At 35.7% G+C, this 22650-nt stretch overlaps 1 protein-coding gene, 1 long non-coding RNA gene and 1 pseudogene across 2 annotated transcripts; 2 read left to right on the top strand and 1 right to left on the bottom strand.

The window, feature by feature from the left end:
• Nucleotides 1–413: 413 nt before the first annotated feature.
• On the top strand, nucleotides 414–9597 carry LOC137944403 (uncharacterized). Its single transcript, XR_011110814.1, has 7 exons — nucleotides 414–491; nucleotides 811–914; nucleotides 1066–1140; nucleotides 1264–1328; nucleotides 8108–8185; nucleotides 8295–8374; nucleotides 9196–9597. It is a non-coding gene; the product is annotated as an uncharacterized lncRNA (long non-coding RNA).
• LOC137944581 (putative pentatricopeptide repeat-containing protein At3g23330) lies at nucleotides 2911–5625 on the top strand (annotated as a pseudogene).
• A 744-nt stretch (nucleotides 9598–10341) lies between the features above and the next one.
• Nucleotides 10342–13235, bottom strand: LOC137944506 (receptor-like protein EIX1). The gene is made up of 4 exons (XM_068790190.1): nucleotides 12855–13235; nucleotides 12489–12702; nucleotides 12258–12401; nucleotides 10342–11750 (listed from the first exon to the last, which is right to left on the bottom strand). Exons 1-4 carry the CDS (start codon nucleotides 13233–13235, stop codon nucleotides 10342–10344), a joined length of 2148 nt encoding a protein of 715 aa, XP_068646291.1.
• Nucleotides 13236–22650: the final 9415 nt, after the last annotated feature.

The raw sequence follows: 22650 nt of genomic DNA, 5'->3' as shown, positions 1-22650 counted from the left end.
AAATACATCCTAGTGATATCTGCAATCCTTTAATGTCTGGAGGTACAAATCTTCTGGCGTGCAGGTAGTGAGATGCTACCCCCTGTAGTTTTCCTTGAAGTTAACTTCGGTTTCTGCAGTTCTTCCTAAAGGTGCTCTTGGGACATAGCAGTAATGGTTGCTAGAGGGAAGCTAAGCTGCAAAAAATAAAAAATAAAAAAATAAAATAACATCAGAAATGTTTAATTATTTTAAAGATCTGAAACGTGCTAGTACATCACCACCTTTCCTAAGAAAAAGTTTTTAATTCATGGAAACCTATGCTACTAGTTGTTTTTTCTTCCTTTTAATCATGTCAGATGTGATCCTTCAAGCAAATTCTACACACATTGGCATTGATTTTTCCTGCACACTGTTTACATGCAGGCCAGCGACAGATTTAACATAAATTCTCAGCTTGAGCATCTGGAGGCTAAATATGTTGGAACAGGGCATGCTGACTTGAACAGATTGCAAGTCCCAGAACCCTCGAACATATTTCTTTGCTTTTCTCTTATTATTTATTTTTTGAAAGTGCTCTTCCATTGGACCATATTTTTTCTTATCCACCAAATCATTTTTCTGTGTAGTGAATGGGCAGTGAACATTCAACGTGACAGCTATGCTTCTTATGTTGGTCACTACCCCATAAGAATAAAAATGAAATATGGAATAAAAATGAAAATTGGGTACTCTGCTGTTTTTCCTTTTTCAATTACGAATTATTTTCAAGGGAAAGTGTAGGGGGTGAATCAGGGCAATTAACAAAAAATTTCTTTTCGCCTTCTGAAGCTTGTCTGCTTGAGAGCCTTACCCCGGCGCCGGATTCCGTTGCGTCCACTTCCGTGTTGAGCAGGAGTCGCCGTCCGTCGCCAAGGAGCTTCCCTCACCAGCAGGTCCCGCTTTCTCTCTCACTCTCTCTCGCTCTCTCTCTCTCTCGACCTTAAATTTGTTTCGGTTCTTCAAACCAATGCAGCAAGTTGCCACCTTCATTCGAATTGGTTGCATTTGCATCCTTCTCTAAAGTCTATCGTCCTTCTACTGCAGATAACTTATAAATCATTGCACCAAAACGGAACACAACGACTTTATTAATGGTCTCCCTGTTAGAAGACAATTCTGGTAAGTAGCTCATTTTTGTTCCTACTGTTGTTGGTGGCCTTTGGTAACAAGTCGTGCATTTGTCACTTAACTTTCCCTTTGTTCTATTGTGCACGTTTTATGGTGTGTTCTTGCGTGAGCTAGCACGGGGAGTCACATCGTTCGTCTTTGCTTTGACCAGCTGTGGATATGGCTTTATTTATTCACCGGTAAATTTGATATAACTGAATAATGATGGTTAGTTTTTCATGCAAACGAGTATGAATTTGTTGATTTATTCCCCTTCTGTACGAATATTTTGTCCAGTTCCTCTCATTGAATATTTTGTAAATTAAAGATAGTCCCTTGTTACACGTTTGTATACTTCTAAGCCAGTACCCTTTCACGTATCAAAGGGTGATCGCGAAGTGCATTTTAAATCACAAAAGTAACATCTTAGAGAAGCTTGCGTATTCTATGGATGGACATAAAATGGACTCTTAGGTCACTAGGCATGAAATGTTTGTATATGTTGGTTTTGGGGACATCTTTGTACACACTGTGGGCTGAGATGCTTTTGCTTTAAATATCTGGTAGATGCGGGTGACTAAGTAAAACAAAGCAAATTGCTTCTAGGCAATCCTCTTCCTTGATAAGCATTATACATCAACGCTTACCATCAGAGAGGGGGTGACTACGCTAGAAGCTGCTATCAAAAGATGAGGTTTCTAGTAAGTAGTGAGAAAAAAAGGAGAGTGCATCAACTTTGTATGGGAAAATTATTGCATAACATCTATATTTTTCTTACTTCTGCTAAAAGGTTACTAGATGTGTTTTCTGTCTCACCAGGACATTACTAATCCAACTTGAGAGTTGCTAGTTGTGTTTCTGTTTGTGAAAGTCAATGCTAATGAATGTTGATACTAGTCCAACCAAGCGTTACACTATATGCTTGGTTGGATTCATTATAATCTCCATCTCAGCTTGTAATATTAATTCTAGAATGTTTATGCTTGAAATATTCATTATGTATTTCATATAGTATTCCTGAGAGTTGAATTCTAGAATGTAAAGTGTTCAATGTTTTTTATTTTTTATTTTTTTTGACAAATAAAATGTTTTATATTTTCTTCTAGTTTTCTTTTCATTCTGCTGGAGCCTTCACAGGTGTGGGTTAAGGAAAAAAGAAACACTTTTAGATTCCAGTCACTAGTCTTTCTTTTCTCTTGGTTGGTCCAACAGAGGGAACTTTTCTGTCTGACTAGATGTTGATTCTCGGTGCACTGCTACTAACATCGATGACATAAGTTATACCCAATTCATTTGCATTAGTGATTAATTAAATGTTGTATGAGCATGGCCTAATCAATATTACATACAGCATGTTGTTCTGCGGCCAACATTTTTATCAGTCGTTTGATGCCTAAAGTTTGAAGTTTGAAGTTAATTCAGTACAAAATTTATTACACTTCAGAAAAAAACATTACAATTAAATATGAAAAGTTTGTTACATGGGTGGATATTCTCTCTAAGGCACTTGAGAAGCTATTAATTAAAACTATCAAGCAATATGTATTTTTTAGCTCTGTTTTTAAAAATACTAAAATCTTTTATTTTTCTCATTTGTTTTTTTTTTTTGTGTGCATCCTAACGAGAGAGGTCATTTTTGTTTTCAATGGCCGCTACCAATTTCTTCACTCTACCAAACAAGAGAGAAGAAATCTCATTTCATTGAATTTTTATTTTTCTTCTCTCTAACCGAATAGGGCCTTAAAGTCATCATCATTGAAACTTCTTTTATCCTCTATCTAGAAGTAGCTTACATCTATTCTCTCTTTGAACAGAAATTCTTATAGAGGCTGGAAAAGATGTGGTCCACGCGAGCAATTTTGCATTTGAATTTCATGGACCCAATCCATTTGTTGCTGTAAATTGGAAACCCTTCTGCCAAATAGGTTTATTTGCTGTTTGTACCAAGCAAAATCGTTTGTGCCCCCTGCCAAGTAGGACTGGGATGTCCTGATAGTTAAAGGTGGCGAACGAACACCATTATTGAACAAAATTCAAGCTCAAATGAACTTTAAGACTGGTGAAACATTACTCAACTCCTTGATTCAAAGACTGAATTCCATACAATCAAAATCCCAAGCTAAACAGCTTCATGCTCAAGTTCTCAAAACCAGTTGGTCTCATACTATCAACAATGCCTTGCTCGTCATCTGCTCAAACCTAGGCCTTGTGCAAGAAGCCCGTGGTACTTTCGAGTCACTTGTTGCACCATCTTCTATCTCTTACAAGTCTCTAATAAGATGTTATACTTCCCAAGGATTTTTTTCATCTGTCTATTGCATCTTTTGTGGAAATGAGGGCTTCTGGCAATTACCCGGATCATAATATTTTCCCTGCAGATCTGAAATCTTGTACCTGTTTGATGAACTTGAAGCTTGGTGAGTCTGTTCATGGGTGCATTATTCGTCTAGGTCTTGATAATGATCTTTATACTGGGAATGCATTGATGAATATGTATTGCAAACTGTGGGAAGATGGAGCTGCTGCTGATGGTCTGAATGGAGAAGATCATATGCTAATATTTCCAAAAGAGATAAAAAGTATGAGTATTCAAGTAAATGTAGCAAGTCAAAAGATATAAGTATATTTAAAGAGCCTAAATATGCTGGAAGCAAGGGTGGTTTTGATAAGATTAAGGAGAGAGAAGTGCTTAGTGTGACTGATGAGAATTCTCAACAGCTTGAAGGGCTTGGGAGAAGGACAATGGATGGAGAAGATTGCGCTGACTTGGATGAAATGGTTCATTGTTGTAATCCATGTGATGCAGGAAGCGAAGTTGTTGAGCCTTATCGTGGAACAATCAATGGAGTTGCTTTGGAGTCAAGCACTGCAAAGTTTTTTTTGTTTCAAGAGTGTAAGAAAAGGTTTTGAGAGGATGCCAGTGAAGGATCTTGTATATTGGAATACTATAATTGCAGGACACGCACAAAATGGTTTGCATGTAGAGGCGCTATTGTTGCTTAGGGAAATGGGATTAGCTGGTCATAAACCTGATTCCTTCACTTTGTCCAGTATTCTTCCCATTTTTGCTGAATATGTAGATGTTTATAAAGGAAAGGAAATTCATGGATATGCTATTAGACACGGACTTGATTCAGATGTTTTCATTGGATGCAACTTGATTGATATGTATGCTAAGTGCACGAGAGTGGACGATTCATGTCGAGTACTTTACCTGCTACCCCAGTGTGACACAATCTCGTGGAACTCCATTATTTCTGGATGTGTCCAAAATGGATTGTTTGATGAAGGACTGAGATTGCTTCGCTAAATGTTGATGGCTAAAATTAAGCCTAGACATGTTACATTTTCCAGTATAATGCCTGCTTGTGCTCATTTGACAACATTACATCTTGGGAAGCAGCTCCATGGATATATAGTCAGGAGCAGGTATGAAGACAATGTTTTTATAGCTAGCTCACTTGTAGATATGTATGCAAAATGTGGTTATATTTGAGCACCCAAGTGGATCTTTGATAAGATGGATTCACGAGATATGGTGTCATGGACAGCCATAATCATGGGTCATGCTCTGCATGGAAAGGCCCAAGAAGCCCTCTTCATGTTCAAACAGATGGAACATGAGAACGTAAGACCTAATTATGTAGCATTTGTGGCTGTTTTAACTGCTTGTAGTCATGGTGGGTTGATAGAAGAAGCTTGGAAATATTTTAATAGCATGAAGCAAGATTATAATATTTCACGGGGTTTAGAACGTTATGCTGCTATAGCAGACCTTCTAGGAAGGGCAGGAAAGCTCGAGCAATCCTACAGTTTCATCTCAAGCATGAAAGTGGAGCCCACTGCCAGTGTCTGGTCAACTTTGTTGAGTGCTTGTAGAGTTCACAAAAATATTCCATTGGCTGAAAAGGTGGCACAAAAAATTGTTCTGCTTGAGCCTGACATGTCATGTTCTTATGTCAAACATTTATGCTGGTGGTGGTAGATGGAAGGATGCAGCGACTTGGCGAATAGCTATGAAGGGAAAGGGGATGAGGAAAAAACCAGCTTGTGGCTGGATTGAAGTTAAAAACAAACTGCATACATTCATAGTAGATGATAGATCCCACCCATTCTATGATAAAATACATGAGACCTTGAAAGTTTTAGGTGAGCTGATAGAGCGAGAAGGGTATATTCCGTATACAGGTGATGTACTCCATGATGGAAGAGCAGAAGAGATACTTGTTGTGCAGTCATAGCGAGAGACTTGTTATAGCATTTTGTATCCACAGTATTGGTATTATGATTGGTATTATGATTTTTGAAAGCTAGGAAAGGTGGGAAAAGAAATATGTTTGTTTGTTTTTAGGTTACAATTATTGATGATAGACTTAGAAAATGTGAACTAATCTTCCCTCAAGTTCCATTTTTTTTAATTTATAAAGGCAAAAATCTTGATGGATAAAAAGGACAAGGCGACAAAGGGGCATCGAGCACAAAAACTATATATCAAGAAGAAACAAACTCAAAGGAAATTCCAGAAAAAATGATAGGTAAGTCCTGGAGAGAGTGCCTTCTTGGTGTTGTGGTCAGCTGAAGAGTTGGCCTCCCAAGGGATATGGGACCAATCAATCTAGACAGTGGCAAAATCTCTATTGCAAATTTGATGTCCCCCTATGCCCAGGTGATCACAGTTTGAAAATCTCTTTTTTTTGTTTTTTTGAAAAAGATGTATTAATAAAATAGGAGAAAATTACAAAGTTTGAGGGAGCATTTCCCTTACAACTAGTGATTGTAGGGTAGCTCTTTGCCTGGCAAGTACATCTGTTGCCGAATTTGCAGATCTCGGAATGTGGGTCCAACAACAAGAGACAATTGAGGTAATATTTAAAATTTTCTTAAAAGTATCCCAGTGTCTCCATGGAGGAGAAGACATTTTCTCACACCATCCAATCACTACTTTTTAATCCCCTTCAACTTGGAGGAGCCCATTGCGTCGTAGAGTCTGAAATACCCAGAGGGTCGACATACGTGAAGAGCTGATTGTCGTAATGATCTAAAATAACTCCGTCGTAACCAGAAATACCAGGGTTGCTAAGAGATGAACCATCAAAATTTAGCTTGAGATAACCAAGAGCAGGGGGAACCCATTCTTGCATGACCGAAGGCTTTTTTCCAATGTGTATCAAAGCCAAGTTTCTCCAATTTTCACGAATGGAGGAACCCAGATAGGGAGATAATGCATTTTGAAAATCTCCTTCCATACTGGCTTACTGAGATTATTCTTAAAAATTCTCAAACCATGAAGAAGCGCATGGATCTCAGCTAAGGATCAATCTAAAATACCCTAGGGGTAACAATTTGAGAGGGGAAGATGACCGGAGCGGTTACAAATCACACTGCCATAGCCAGAGGACCTTGGGTTGCTGAAGGAGCTCCCCATTTCTTTTTTCTTATACTCTCCTGTTCTCTTGATGTTCTATTTATTTTCGTTTGAAGATTCATTGATTTCCCAGAAAGATGATGTCTCATAATTTTTTTCATTCTCTTTGGTTTTTTGTCGGTCCTTTTTTGTTATTTATTGCTCTTTTATGAGCTCCAACAGTAGCCTGCTCTAGATTCATTGTAATCTCAAATTTCCTCTTATGACTAGTTTACAGGCTAGAGTTTGCAGTTGTTGATGTTCTTGTTTGGTTTGTGATTTGAGTCTAGCTGCTAATGCTGAATTCTTTAAGCTATTCTAAAGTATTCTTTGTGGTGTTCTTCGTTTTCCTTTCCGGAGGTTTTTCAAGTAAGCCATATTTTTGTGATAAAAACCTTACCATGAATAAAAACGGAATATCTTTCATTTGTGGATGACTCTTTAGGATTTTCCATTTGAAATTGGCTGGAAAGGAATAACCGTCATAGAATTAACAAGTTATTAAATAGAGACTGACACTAAACAGATTTTCTAGGTGGCATTTGCTAAGGTTCTTTTGAAATAAATCCCAGTCATCTCTCCATTTCTGTTATTTCTAGAGATACAAATCTCCGGTAGAGGGAGCTCATTTCAGTTCAAGTAGTGAGATTGCACTACTGTGGTTTACCTTAAACTCAACTTTGGTCTTGGCTTTTACTTGACTGGGAGGTGCTCTTGGATGATACAACAGTACTGGCTGAATGAGTGTAGCTATCCAGCCAATGATTTTTTTTCCAAGAAACACCTTCACAAGAAATTTTGAGCATGTAGCTTTACTGAGGATTTCTTAAACCATGAAAATCTCCTGAATTCACAGGATAAAAAGACATCTCTGGAGGTTGGAGTGGTCGGAATAAAAAAAATTTCTTACATATCTTCTAAAGTAAAAAGAGAATTATTTTCTTAGGAAATTTTGCTAGTAGAAACAGGGAACACGATCCTCTTTATTACTAGTATGTTTCTTAAAGCTTCTATATTGTTTAAGGGCACCCTACAAATGCCATTTTGAATTTGTTGCCTGTTGGGATTTTTTATAAAATTAAAGATGTATATCGTCTTAAGAACTTTAGGGAACTCAGTTCAAAATATAAAAGGAAAAAAAAACTTCAAGGAAGTAATATAATGGGAAAACTGTTAAGAGCTTACTTTATCACCTAAAAATATATTTAGTAGGTGATGAATGTTTTTTTGCACTCTGTAGCTTCTTTTCTGCTAAAGACTATTGTTTTTGCTTGATCACATAATTCGAACTTTATCAACGCCTTTGAAAAAAATGAGATTCTAAAATACTGAAATGTGCTATTATTAAGATTTTTTTTTTGAGAGAAATGTGTGAATGTAAAAATTATTATTATGATTTTAAAGATCTGAAATGTTTAATCGTATGAGCACCTTTCCTGGAAAAATTTATAGTTCCTGAAAATCTAATTTATCAGTTGTTTTTTATGTTTTGTTCTAGTCAAATATGTTGAATATCATTCTTGCAAGTTCTACATGCACTGGCCTCAATTTTACTTATACTCTGTTTACATGCAGGTGACAGATTTAGCATAAATTCTCAGATTAAGCATCTGCAGGTTATGTTGGAAGGAGACTTATTGACTTGAATAGATGGTGAACTCCAGAACTCTAAAGCATTTTTCTTTGGTTTTTCGTTATTATATATCTACCGAAAACACATTTCCATGGAACTATATTTGTTCTTATCTCCCAATTTTTTCAGGTATGCATCTTTATGTTGATCACTACCACATACTTGACTTAATAATGAATCAATTGGAAGACCGATACAATTTTATGGAGGTAATCTTCATCTAATTTTTGGAGCTATTATTTGTTGATCACTATGGGTTGAAGAAAGCTGAAGTTTGTGGGTGGAAGGGTTGAGGGTATATAAAATGATACTGACGTGTGCAACTATGCAAGAGGCCAGTTTGAGCGGTCAATCTGACCCAGTAAAATATCTGGTCAGGGAGCTGGTTTTGATTCCATTTTTTGGATGAACTAGTTCAAATGGTCTGATTGCAGAAGCTTTTGAAACATGCTAAGTGGTGGCTAAAATGTAATTGAAATCAAGCAATCTCTTGGAAAATTTCCTCTTATTAACTGTGTATAGGAAAATAAAGACTTTGAATTGTGATTTGTATAATTTTCTTCAGAAAAAAAAAAGACTGATAAGCTCTCAACAACTAGACTTTCCTTATAGACAAAGACATGTTTTAACAAGGACTTTCCTAGTTGAACGAATCCTTGGAGATCATCATTCCTTCTTTGAGTGTTTGATTGGATGAAACTCTTTTGTTCTTGATTAACTTGTGTTACACACGTGAGAGATCTTCTCAACATGTCCAACAAATTCTTCATCTTTATCTTCACTTGTGGGTCTTGGTGCCACATGTGTGGATGTATTTAACTTTACATGAGATTGTGTAGCTAGTGTTGCATGAGGTCACCTATCATGAAGAACGTGCAAATAGTGACTTTGATTAATTTGGTGGATATGAATAATAGGCAACCTTGTACAACAACGCATATAATGTTTACATTTTTGAACATTGAGATGCTTTCTTATTTTACAAGGTTTCTCAGTATATTTTCTACTTTTCTTATTTCCTTTCTTGAAGTCTTGGAGAGTCAAATTTCCTGTGATGTGAGGCACGATCATCTTTTGTGTTGTCATTCGAGTTGATAGCCATCATGCAGGCAGGCCGACCTTGACGCGAAGGATAAATCATCACGGCACGGTGACATTTGTGAAGGTTGGCATGTAAAGAGTCATGCCTCGCTTGTGTGCTTTGTTTCCTATATCGGTGGTGTATAGGGGGGATGGGTGGAGTGAAGATACCAGAGATAATGAGCAAAGAAGTATAGCCTCCCATTACCCTCATTCAAATAAGGACCAAATTTGCCTTTGTAAAATATTTTAAGAAATCAGCAGAAATATCTTGACTTCTATTTGATTGGTTTATATGCTTTTGGCTTTACTTTTATATTTTTTATAAGATATTATTTGATTTATGTAAGAGACTAACTTTATAAATTTTTGGTGACTCCTTTGCTAATGGGAAAAGACAAATGATCTAAGCTTAATGTGCACATAAAAATCTTTTAGTAAAAATAAGTATAATCATATTTCTTAGGATTTTTCAGAAAACTAGCTATTTTTCATTCAATAAACAAAAATGTTGAAATCTCATTGTGGCGACAAACACATTATTTAGAAGAAATTGACCAACAAAACTAGAAAGTTCAAAAGAAAATGTAATAAGTTTTTTGTTGTTTATATTTGATACATTTGTTGAAAGAAACCTAACAACAATTTATGTTACTTTCAATTATTTTTGAAAGTAACAATCAACTTTTGAAAGTTAAAACTCTTCTCATATATAGCTTTGCTTGTTCTGTGAAAGAAATTTTATGGTTTTTTTAGTTTTACTTTAATTCCTCTTAATTGTTGTAAAATGAAAAATAAAACTACTAAAAGTTTCCATAGAATCAAACCAAATAGATACATACTGGGTAAAAATCGTTGACGATAACTTGTACCAACATTATTTCTATGCCATTATAGTATTAATCAATCACTTGCGGTAGATACGACTTCCTTGAACAAATAAGTAAGAGGTAGACAATTCATACTCTGCACCAATAGTCCCTAAATTTGTCAAGAAAAAGTAGAGTAAGCGCTTTGTATTTGTGAAACAAAAGGTTGATAAAATATATAAGGCAAAGAATGTTTACCAATCCATCGCCTTTGTTTTGATAGATGCCTAGTTTTCCCTGTCCTTTTGGATCTTTATCTTGAGTCTAGCAAACCATATAGTCATTGCCACAATAACTTTTTCTATGATGTCATCACAAAATTGATAATAGGCGATCCTCCATGACCTTTTAAAAATCAAAATTGCACAAAATCCCCAAAAGCCTACCACAATACCAAGCCCTATGCTAACAAAAAACCCTGTCATTTCAGATTCATCATCTTTCTCTCTCTCCATCTTCTTATGGGAGGGGGGCACCTCATTTGTTGGACACGGTGATAGTGGCGGCCCACAAAGGTTATCATTACCAATATATATTGATGAGTCGTTGAGTGTTTGTAACTGAAAACCAGATGGTATCCTCCCTGACAAGTTGTTGTATGACAAGTTTAGCTTGCTCAAGAAATTTAGTGTTGATAAACTTGAAGGTATTTCGCCAAAAAGTCTGTTTCTGGACAAATCCAAGGATTCCAATTGTTTCAAAGCTCCAATCTTGTTGGGAATATTTCCTTTCAAAGAATTACTTGACAAGTTCAAGCTCTTTAGTCCAATGAGACGTGTCAATTCTTCGGGAATATCTCCAGATAGACTATTTGCTGAGAGGTCTACGACATTATAAAATCCAAGTGTCCCATTATTTTCAAGTTCCACTCCTTTTAGAGTCATTACAATATTATCCCATACTAATTCCGCACGATACACTGAAGGCAAAATAATTTGATCACCAACATCATGTATCTTAGTCATTGCAGTAAAGTCCCCCAAAGATTGTGGAATAGCCCCCGATAGATTGTTCTGTGAAAGATCCAAGTATTGAAGAGAACTAATGTTCGATATTTGTGGAGGGATGTTTCCGTAAATCATATTTGAACGTAATGATAGAATCCTCAAACTTGATAAATTCTCCCCGAGCCATGTCGGTACGACTCCAGATAGTTTGTTATGAGCAAGATCAAGAACGACCAACGATTTCATCTTTTTCATTGTTGAAGGGAGTTCTCCTGACAAAAAGTTATTCCTCAAGTGCAATGATTGAAGGAAAGGTATGTCACTCAGTGAGCTCGGAATTTCACCGGAAAGATTATTGTTCGAGAAATTTATGTACTCTAGAGACACTGATTTATTTCCCCAACAATCAAGAATATTGCCATGTAGATAATTGCTTGATAGATCAAGATATACTAACTTTTCTAATTTGCAAAGTAAGGATGGAATGCTACCATTCATAAAGTTACTTGAAATATCCAAGAACTCCAAATTTGGCATATTCTTCTCAAGAACTGGTCCAGAAAAAGAATCGTTTGAAAGATCCAAAATCTGTAGGAATAGATTTGGCAACTTGCCCTGAAGCTGGTTGTGAGAGAGATCCAAAGATTTCATGTTGAATGCAATATTCCTAAACCAGTCTGGAACAACATCTGAAATACTTGAATTGGACATATATAGACGAAAAATGCTCCTATGGTGTTGAAGCCACGAGGGAAATTTTGGCCCCACTCGACAAAATGATATATCAATATATGAGATGTTAGGAGGGAGCCATTGAGAATTAACAAATGTGACGAAATTATTGGAAATATCAAAATAGAGTAGGTTTGAAAGTTTTTCAATACTTTGGGGAATATAGCCTCTGAGTTTGTTGTCAGCTAAGTATAAATGCTCCAGTGATGATAAACTCCCAATTGAGGAAGGAATGAATCCCGAAAATAAGTTGTGAGATAGATCAAGGAACTTTAAGGTCTTCAAATTACTAGTCTCTCCCAGCCAAACTTGTAAACTTTCCTTTAATTGATTTAACTTCACATCCAAGATTTCCAAGCTATTGGCAAAACATCCTGTCAATCTCTCCCAACTACTAATAGAATTTCTTGATAACAGTAAAATCCTCAAGTTGCATAAATTACTAAAACTTGTTGGAATCCTACCATCAATGGAATTGTTCATCAAGTCAAGAAACTCAAGAGAAGTGAGATTTCCCATAGTAGATGGGATTGACCCACTAAACTCATTGAAACTTAGATCAAGATATGCAAGGCTATTGAAATTTCTCAACCAATTTGGCAAATCTCCTGTTAAGTGATTGAAATTCAAATTCAATTCTTTCAAACTATTGGCAAGACATCCTGTCAATCTCTCCCAACTACTAATAGAATTACCTTGTAACCCTAAAATCCTCAAATTGCATAAATTACTGAAACTTCTTGGAATCCTACCATCAATGGAATTGTAGCTCAAGTCAAGAAACTCAAGAGAAGTGAGATTACCCATAGTAGATGGCATTGAACCACTAAACTGATTTCCACTTAGATCAAGATATGCAAGGTTGTTGAAATTTGTCAACCATTGGGGTAATGTAGAATTAAAATGGTTCTGAGAAAAATCAAGGACATTTATAGATGAGAGGTTAGAAAATGGAAATGATGAATGGATATTTCTTAACTTGCAATCGTTCAAATGTAACTCTTTCAAAGAGGAAACCTTGTTGATTTCCTGCTGCCAATTCAGTGCCTTGTAAGGTTTACCCATGAGAGATCAAGGTATTGTAGAAAAGAGAGAGAGGAAAGCCAAACAAGGTCATCAACAACACTAGTGGAATACAAGAAAGCATAGCTGAGATCAAGAGTGTGCAAATTAGAGAGGTTCCCAAGCTGGTATGGAATTTTTCCAACAAAACGTGCATAAGAGAGATTTAGATATCTGAGATGTTCGAAAGAACCAAAATATTTGGGGATATGAATCATACTGAAATTGTTCCCGCTCAAATCCAAATACTTTAGATGCTTTAAATGAATCAAAGATGAATCGATCTTACCACCCAAACTGGAGTTGAATAATGGGAACCCATCGTTGTCCAAGTTTACATTCCGAAGATTCAGCATAATAATATGACCAGTGGTATTCATGCAGCCTACACCGGTCCAATTGTAACAATCCTCCCCTACCCACGAAGAGAGCATACTTGCCGGATCATAAAGGCCGTGTTTGAACTTGAGGAGAACTTGTCTCTCTTGTTCATGGCAGCCAGTGACGTTAGTATTGAGAAAGAGAAGAAAAAGAACAGGTAAGAAAAGAAGAGCGGAAATTGAAGTACCCATGATGCTCATTGCAAGATATGGAGAAGAAAGAATTCATTTGATTATTTATAGACTTATCTATGATGATTCATTGCCCGCCCAATGGGTTAGAAATTTCTGCACTCGTCAATTGACGTAGTGATTCGTGATGCAGAATCCACTGCCAAACTGTTAAAGAGGACTCTGGTCGTCGTGGACCCATGGAGTGCAGAAAATGAGTTTTGTGTCAATTCAACAGTTAAAAAGATACCGTGTGGAAAACCTTTGGGCTGTCAAAAACAAGAGAAGAACCATTCTGCACGTTAATAGACGACTTTTAAGGCTTGTCACTGGCCCCTTTCAATCCTTACCTTTGAGAAAAGGAGAGCAAGATTGACTACTGGCGTGTTCAATGGGTTAGAACTTGGAGCGTGGGACGTCTTCTAAATTGGTTGCAAGACTCTCGTCGTCATGGATTCATGGTGTGTGGAAATAAAAAAAATTAAAAAAGAAGGAGAAGCGACTGGCTCGACCATTTCAACCATTTCAACTCCAATTCCTGATGGCATTTAATAACATGTTGATCCACCGTTTAATAGATTCTTCTAATATTTCATTAAGGTGATCTCCAGAGATTGTCTTTTTTGTAACCATGTATTCTCTCATGGTTCATGCTTAAGTTTATTTTAGTTAGAAATTATGTTTACAAATTTTTTTAAATCTCAATTATGATTATCGTGCGGGTGGTGGGGAAGGGTTATTTTTATTTTTGAATGAGTATTATTATCACCGTGAACTGAATTTTGAGGTCGTCAAATAAGATTGAAGCTCAACCATGAAAGGCTCCAACCAGAATAGCAACACATCACCCACTGAAAGAGTGGTCGTGAGTGTGTCTGGTGTGCCTCCAATTCTCCAACGTATGTTTTGGGATAGAAACACTGAAAAGTCAAGGTAAGTGTTTTGCTGAAATGGAGTAGGGCTCCATGAAAACAAATATAGAGCTGGCTGGTGATGGTCATTGCTGGTCCTGTTGCTTTCATTTCTATAGAAAAACGCAGCCATGGTTGAAGAAATAAATGCACAACACTAACGACTTTTTCGGTTTAGAAAAATTTAGAAAGCCTTGCCCACCACGACAAGTCGAGAACAAGTCTTTTGATAGATTGTCCTGACATGCAGAAAATGTAGAGCTCGTCGTGGTTACAGATTGGAATGAATAACTAGTCAATTTCAAGTTAACAGTAACCCATCTACTGGTCTTGTTGCTTTTTCAGGCGAAGACTTGCCTTTTCATTTCTGTAGAAAAAATGCAGCCATGGTGGAAGGCATGCACAACACTAACGGTTCATTGAACGAGGGGTCTCCATGGAAAACTAGCAAAGAAACTTATAACAAACTCAAAATTGAATCCTGCTACATAACATTTTTATACATTTAATAAACATAAAACAAAAACTAACAGCCTAGCTTCTTCCCGTTACTTCAATTAGCATTAGAGAGATCCAACAACTATTTTTCTTTCAACAAACAAAGGTATTGGAAACCCTAAACCCTAAACAAAGGTGGTTTTCCCAAAATTTCAAAAGGTAAGCCGAAACCCTAGTTTTTCTTTTTAACTAATTCAGTGTTCTATTTGACTTAATTTTAATTTATGTGCGTAATTTATGTTGTTTGTGGCCTAATTGTGGGATTTAGGGTTCAATTTCATCTTTGCAGGGTTTAATTTCGGGATTACAGTTGGGGTTTGGGAATTTTAGGGTTTTAAGGTCTAGGGTTTAGTCTTTAGGTATGGAATTAGGGTTTAGGGTTTGTTTTTGCATTGTTCTAGTCATCTGCAGTGAAATTAGTTTGATTAATTTTGAAATATTTTACAATGTTGTTGAGTATGTTTAAAGTGCTATGGAAATGCTTTTGGAGTTATAAATATCCACCACATGGTCCAGTTCAAACAAGGCTGAGTCGCCTACACAGTCGTCCATTAGCCAACGAAACCCGACCCCCATCATTGACGATGTACGGTTTGTAGTGACTGCGAAGTCATATGGGGCTCTACCAGGGGTATTCGGTGAATTTGGACTTATGAGTTTGTTTTTGCATTTTTCTTGTCATATACAATGAAATTAGTTCGATTAATTTTAAAATATTTTACAATGTTGTTGAATATGTTTGAAGTATTATGGAATGCTCTTGTCGTGTGGTGAGGAGATTTTGGTGAGCGACTTAATTAGCTTAAATACTGTGTTAGTGAAATGTAGTCAATAGTTTTAAGTACACTACGTATTTTGGGACGATTGTTTTAAAATTTAATTATAACTTTATAAAATATTTCTATGGCCCATCTAGTGGGTTAGAATTTGCATAGCCTTCTTCAAAACAGAATACTTTATATGAATTAAAAAAAAACTATTTTTTGCTCAATTAAAATTTCAGATTCCCCTGCTGACATGCAAATTGTTAAAGAAGTCTCCGGTCGTCGTGGACCCATGGATTGAATTTTCTGACGTCACCAATTCGAAGATCCGGGGACTGTTGATACGTTGGGCCCACAATTCAGGATAGTGGGTCCCGTTTTCTATAAAAATAATGCAGCACATGCGCAAGCCTTCCCAAATCCCAACCGTACAAAAATGCTGACGTCAGAACTTTTTAGGGCCCAGCAATTGGAAAAACGGAATAGCATAGTGACACGTGTACATGAAAAAGATACCGACATTTTTTGTTACTTGCTGTTTTCGATAAAATAATAAACAATAAAAGTTATCACTCTAAAATAATATACCTTAAAAAACGTGGTTATAATATAATGTCTAGATGCTTAATCAAATTCTGAATTTTAAAATATCTTAATTATCACTCTTTAAATTAGTAATTTAATATAATATTAAAAATCATTAATATAATAAATAATTAAATAGGGTCTTTTTAGTGATAAACAAAGATAGATTTTAGTTTAGTCTAAATCACTCCAATAATTACAAGTTAAAATAAAATTATTAATTTAATTAATTATAACATATAGAATACATAAACAAAACTGTTTACTTTTATAATGTCTAGATACTTGATCAAATTCTTTTATTTTTCAATATCTTAATTATAGCTCTTAAATTAGTAATTTAATATAGTATTAAAAGTCTTAAATATTATAAATAAATAAATAGGATATTTTATTAATAAAATAAGAAAGATTTTAGTGTAGTATAAATTAATAAATAATTACAAAGTAAAATAAATTATTATTTTAATTAATTATAAAAAATAAAAAATAAAATACTTAAATAAAGATGGTTAATTTTATAATTTCCAGAGGCTTGATCAAATCCTTACTCTTACAATATCTACATTATCACTCTTAAATTAGTAATTAAATATATTATGAAAAATCATGAATTTATATAAATAAATAAATAGGCTATTTTGTTATAAAAACACTTTGATAGGGGGTAAAATTAGGACATTATCCCCCTTTAAAACGAGTGCCCCCTTAACAAGATTATATTTATAATTTGACTCTATAACCTAACTTGGCCAAGAGGGAAACGGAGAAGAAGGACGAAAGATTGGGTTGAAAGGAAAAGAAGACGGTTGAGAGGATTAACAGAGGGGAACATAGAAGAAGGATGAAAGATTGGGTTGAGAGGAAGAAAGGGCAGCAGAGAGGAAAGCGACGAGGGTGAAGGCGAGAATTAACTTAGTAATTTTGAAATATTTAAAATATTTTGTCTGTGTTTACAATGATTTATGGCCCGTCCAATGGGTTCATTTCTAAAAGACTTTTCGGTGTCATAGCCTTCCCCGTCCAATGGGTTAGAATTTGCATAGCCTTCCTAGTCTTTGGCCCCAGAAGAATCATTCTACACGTCATGGCAATAAAAATGGAGACCCCAACTCGTTTGTTTCTAAGAGACATTTCGGTGTCATAGCCTTCCCCGTCCAATGGGTTAGAAATTTCTATCGCCCATCCAGTGGGTTGGAATTTGCATAGCCTTCCCCAGAAGAATCATTCTACACGTCATGGCAATAAAAATGGAGACCCCAACTCGTTTGTTTCTAAAAGACATTTCGGTGTCATAGCCTTCCCCGTCCAATGGGTTAGAAATTTCTATCGCCCATCCAGTGGGTTGGAATTTGCATAGCCTTCCCCGTCTTTGGCCCCATGGCCCTAGAATAATCATTCTACACGTCAAAGCAATAAAAATGGAGACCCCAACTCGTTCTTTTCTGAAAGACCCAACTCGTTCGTTTGTGAAAGACCTTTCGGTGTCACAGCTTTCCCGCCCCTGAAGAATTATTCTGCACGTCGCAATAAAAATGGAGACCCCTACTCGTTCGTTGCTTCCGAAGAATTATTCTATAGAGAGAGAAGCGATTTCCATTGACAAGACCCTTTTTGCTCGATTAAAATTTCGGATTTCAGTTTGTATAGCTCGCTCTGTAAAGGGCAGAATTACAGGACGTGAATTAATGTCTATTCAGCTGTACATTTTTTGTGCAAAAGATACCGTGTGGAAAACCTTTCGGCTATCAAAAAACACGAGAAGAACCATTCTGCACGTCAATAGACTTTAAGGCTTGTCACTGGCCCTTTCAATCCTTTCCTTTGAGAAAAGGAGAGCAAGATTGAAGTAGTGATTCGTGTTACAGATTCTGGTTGGAGTAGTTCCACTGCTGACCTGCAAATTGTTGAAGAAGACATGGGCAACAGGCGTGTTCAATGGGTTAGAATTTGAAACATTGAGACGGGCGTGTTCCACGGGCGTCATTTGAAACATTGAGGAAAGCGCGACAACGGGCGTGTTCAATGGGTTAGAATTTGGAACTTGGGACGTCATCTAAATTGGTTGAAGTAGGGGTAGCATCAAATCGAGTTGGTTAACGAGTGGGTCTAGGCTTAATTCTGACTCAATTCGATTCAATTTATCTCGATATCGAACCGAGTTCGAGATCTAGATAAGGCTCATTTGAGTTAACGAGCCAAGCTCGACCGAACCATGGTTCGGTTCGAAAGTTCGCTAGCCCGCTCGTTAACTTAACGAGGGTTCGGGAGTCGGGACCGGGAAGCGGGAAGCGGGAGCCAGGCGTGAGTGGGAGTCGTCTTCAATTTCTTCCTCCCCTCGTCGCCGACCCCCTCTTGTGCGCTGCTGTGATTGCTCCCGTCATCGTCGACAGCTGCTCGCTGGCAGCCTTCGCCACTGCTCGGTTCGATTTCTTTCTCCCCAATCTGCCTTCATCGCTACTTCTGTCACTATCGCCTCCGTCACAGCCATCAACCTCAACGACAGCTCCTCGCCGGCGTCGCTAGAGCCCCCTATCCCCCGTGTCGTCTCGATGGAAAACCAGAGACCTAAGTTAGGGGAGAAATAATTTCCCCCCCTTGCGAGCAAAGACATTGTGCGATTTCGCACATGTGAGATCACAAGCACGTGAAAAAAATGTTTCTTGAACTCCGACTGTCTCTTCCTCATGGCTCTTGAAGTGACTCAAATTGTTTTAGGTACTCTCTTAATGCTAACTCCACTCAAGTTTTTCAGAAGAACAGATTGGTAGCATTTCAGAATTGTTGTTATATGAATCCATGCTCCGAAGAAAAAACGAAAAATGGGCATACGATTAAGTCATCCAAAACCATTTTTTTAAAAACTTTTTATCTGTCTCCATGATCTAGTTTTCTAGTCCTTGAATATCTGATTGAGTACAAATGGACAAAACTAGCATTACTTTTCAAAGGAATGTTTTTTGTGTTTGATTTTTGAATAAAATTTATGCATAATTATACAACTTGTATGAATAATTTTATGCATAGTGTATAGATAATTTTATGCATGATTAATATAGAAAGGTTATGTCCAATTTTAAGTAGAGGTTATGCCCAATTTTATGTAAAATGTATGCATAATTTTATATACAATTTATTTGACTTATATTTTATGCAAAGTTTTAAATGTAGTTGGAGATCAAACTCGGTTAAAATTATTGGGCTCGAGCTTAATTACAATTGTAGGCTTGAGGCTAGGCTCGGCTCGAGCTCGAGTTCAGAATATTTAAATCAAGCTCAGTTCAAACATAGGCAGGTTCGGGCTTGACTCGGCTCGATGCTACCCCTAGTTGCAAGACTCTCGTCGTCGTAGACCCATGGTCTGTGTTCTTGTGGAGACTATTAGTGAGTCATTACAATTAGCATTTATTTCCTCATTGGCTTCATCCTTCGAATAAGTTTGGTGAATGCACAAATGCTATTCACAGGACATTAACATGGCCACAACGGGTTCGTCTTTTTGTTTGTTTTTAGGTTATAATTGTAGATGATAGACTTAGAAAATTTGAATTAATCTTCCCTCAAGTTTTTTTTTTCTTTATTTATAAAGGCAAAAAGCTTGATTGATAAAAAGGATGAGGAGACAATGGGGCATCGAGCATAGAAACTATATATCAAGAAGAAACAAACTCAGTGGAAATTCCAGAAAAAAAAAGTCTGTATGGAAGTATGAACTCTATGCATTGGAGTTTATAAATGTGTAGTAATGGCTGCGTGAGCATAATTAAAGTGAAAGTGAAAGTAAAAGTAAATTATTTTTTCGTGTTAGCGTGTTTAATGGAAAGTGTAGTGGAAAATATTTTCTTGTGTTAGTGTGTATAATGAAAAATATAGTGGAAGCATGAGAATGACTTTATTCATAAAATACTATGATAAATTTAACTTTAGAAGAGTTGTATTTAACTTTTGAATTAAAAAATAAGCTAAATAATTTCAAATTCAAAAAAATATTAATTTAATTAAATATAACAAATAAAATACTTAAACAAACATGGTTACTTCAATAATATCTAGATACTTAATCAAATTCTGAATTTTAAAATATCTTAATTATCACTCTAAAATTAGTAATTTAATATAATATTAAAAATAATTAATATAATAATTAATTTAATTAGATGTTTTATTAATATAATACGATATATTTTAGTTTAGTCTAAATTAATCCAATAATTACAAGTTAAATAAAATTATTAATTTAATTAATTATAAAATATAGAATACTTAAACAAAAATGTTTACTTTTATAATGTCTAGATACTTGATCAAATTCTTACTTTTCCAATATATTAATTATCACTCTTAAATTAATAATTTAATAGTATTAAAAGTAATTCGCTTTCACTTGTTTTACACGGGAGCGAGTGAAAATGAATTACACTCACTCTAAGGGCACGCACTAACAATTTTGGGTAAGTGGAAGTGAATTCGAATTGAGTTTCACCTTCCATTAGGGGGTTAGTCCAAAATGAACCCGAATGAATTACTTTCGCATTACTTAGTTCATTAGATTAAGTTGTTAGTGTAGAATGAATTTCAATTCTTTTAAATCACGTTAAGTAATTGAATAAATTTTTTTTTTCTCTTCTCCCTCTTGACCTCTATCGCAGAGCACGGGAGGCCGAGCCTCTGTCGTAGAGCCTCTTGGCCTCCCGACCTTTCTTCTCTCTCTCTCTCGGCCTCCCTCTCTTCTCCCTCTTGGCGTACTATCAGAGCGCCGCCTCCGTCACCGTTGCCCGCTGGCCCGCCGTAGTCTCCCGCCATTATCGGCACTGAGGAAGACGACGTGCGCCGTGAGGAAGACAGAAGTTTAATTTTTCCAAAGTTAGGAAAAATTAAACCAACATCATAAAAATAATAATCTATATTTTTTATTTATAAAATATTTATTTTTATTTATTAAATATATTCATTTTATAATTATTTTATTAAATTAGTGATTTAATAGTCATAATTAAAATATTATTAAAATAAATATTTGATAAATTGTTTTGGTTTAATTATCCCATTGCTATAATTAATTAAGCCAATGGTTTTAAATTTTGTAATAATATATTATTAATTAATAATACATAAAATATATATTATGTTATTGATAAAATAATATATATATATATTTATTTATTATATTAATTTTTATTACTGTATTAAATTAGTAGTTTTTAATGTTAAAATATATCTTATGTTATTAAAAATAATTTATTTATTTATTATATTCGCTTCTGTTATTTTTTACTTTTATTTATTTATTTTTAATAATTTATTATAGGCACACGTAATTATTATATTAATTTATAATAAATTATAATCATTAAGCAATATAATATAGTTTTTCATTAATAAAAATATTAATATATTTTAATACTACACGGTAAATATAAGCCTCCTGCTTTCTTTACTTGTATCTTCTCCGACATCTCTTTACATATATATATATATATATTGAAACCAGTTCCGTTAAAACCTCCGTGCCATGAATACAAGATGGATATTAAATTCTCAACGATATAACATCTGCCGATGGATGTCGACCATCTCAACTTTTTTGGGATGCTCCGGCTTTAGCGCACCTAGCTCGGGTACTGATGTGTTTTATTGTAATTATTGTGCACTTTGATGGATGCTCAGAAGCTTGTCTTCTTTAGAGATCATGTATTACGTCCAAGTTGTTGAAGGATGGAAATCTTACTCGTGCTTCAAAACAACATCTTTTTGTACAAAAATATCATAAACCTCTCATCTCATTCCATAAGTCTGCAAGGGTAGTTTTTCAGACAATAGATGACCCTTTGGGAATCTCTCTGGTATGGTCTTTTGGCTGCTTACTCCAAGAACCACTTGTACGATGAATCACTTCAACTCTTTGAGAGGTTACAGACATTTCCTTATCTAAAACCTGAGAGTTATACATACCCTAGCATTATAAATGTCTGTGGATGACTAGGTAAAGATCAAGATGGTAAAATATTACACGCCGAAGTGGTCAAATTGGGTATCGGACTTGATGTCATTGTTACAAGTTCTCTTGTGGGTATGTATGCAAAGTGTAATTTATTTGAGCCAGCCATTCAATTGTTCAAGGAAATGCCAGAGAGAGATGTAGCTTGTTGGAATACGGTGATCTCTTGCTATTTGGAAGGATTAAGAACAATGGGTTTGAACCTGATTCAGTGACCTTCACGACTGCTTTTTCTGCCTGTACACGACTTTCAGATTTCAAGAAAGGGAAGGAGATTCACGAGGACTTGATAATAAGCTGATTTCAGTTGGCTGAGTTTTGAGATGTATGAGAAATGTGGGTGTTTTGAGATGGCCAGAGAGGTTTTTGAGCATATTCCACGGAAAAAGGTTGTATGTTGGAACTCTATGATTGGTGGATATGCTGACAGTCATTCATGTTTCCAAACTTTTGTGAGGATGAATAAGGATGGAGTGAAACCCACATCT

This window comes from Aristolochia californica, unplaced genomic scaffold, assembly GCF_029961685.1.
Source record: "Aristolochia californica isolate CCGP_79_NKW_82.1479 unplaced genomic scaffold, dmAriCali1.0.hap1 SCAF_11, whole genome shotgun sequence".
NCBI classification, from domain to species: Eukaryota; Viridiplantae; Streptophyta; class Magnoliopsida; order Piperales; family Aristolochiaceae; genus Aristolochia; species Aristolochia californica.
The sequence above is the reverse complement of the archived record's forward strand: the minus strand, read 5'-3'. Positions and strand labels throughout refer to the sequence as shown.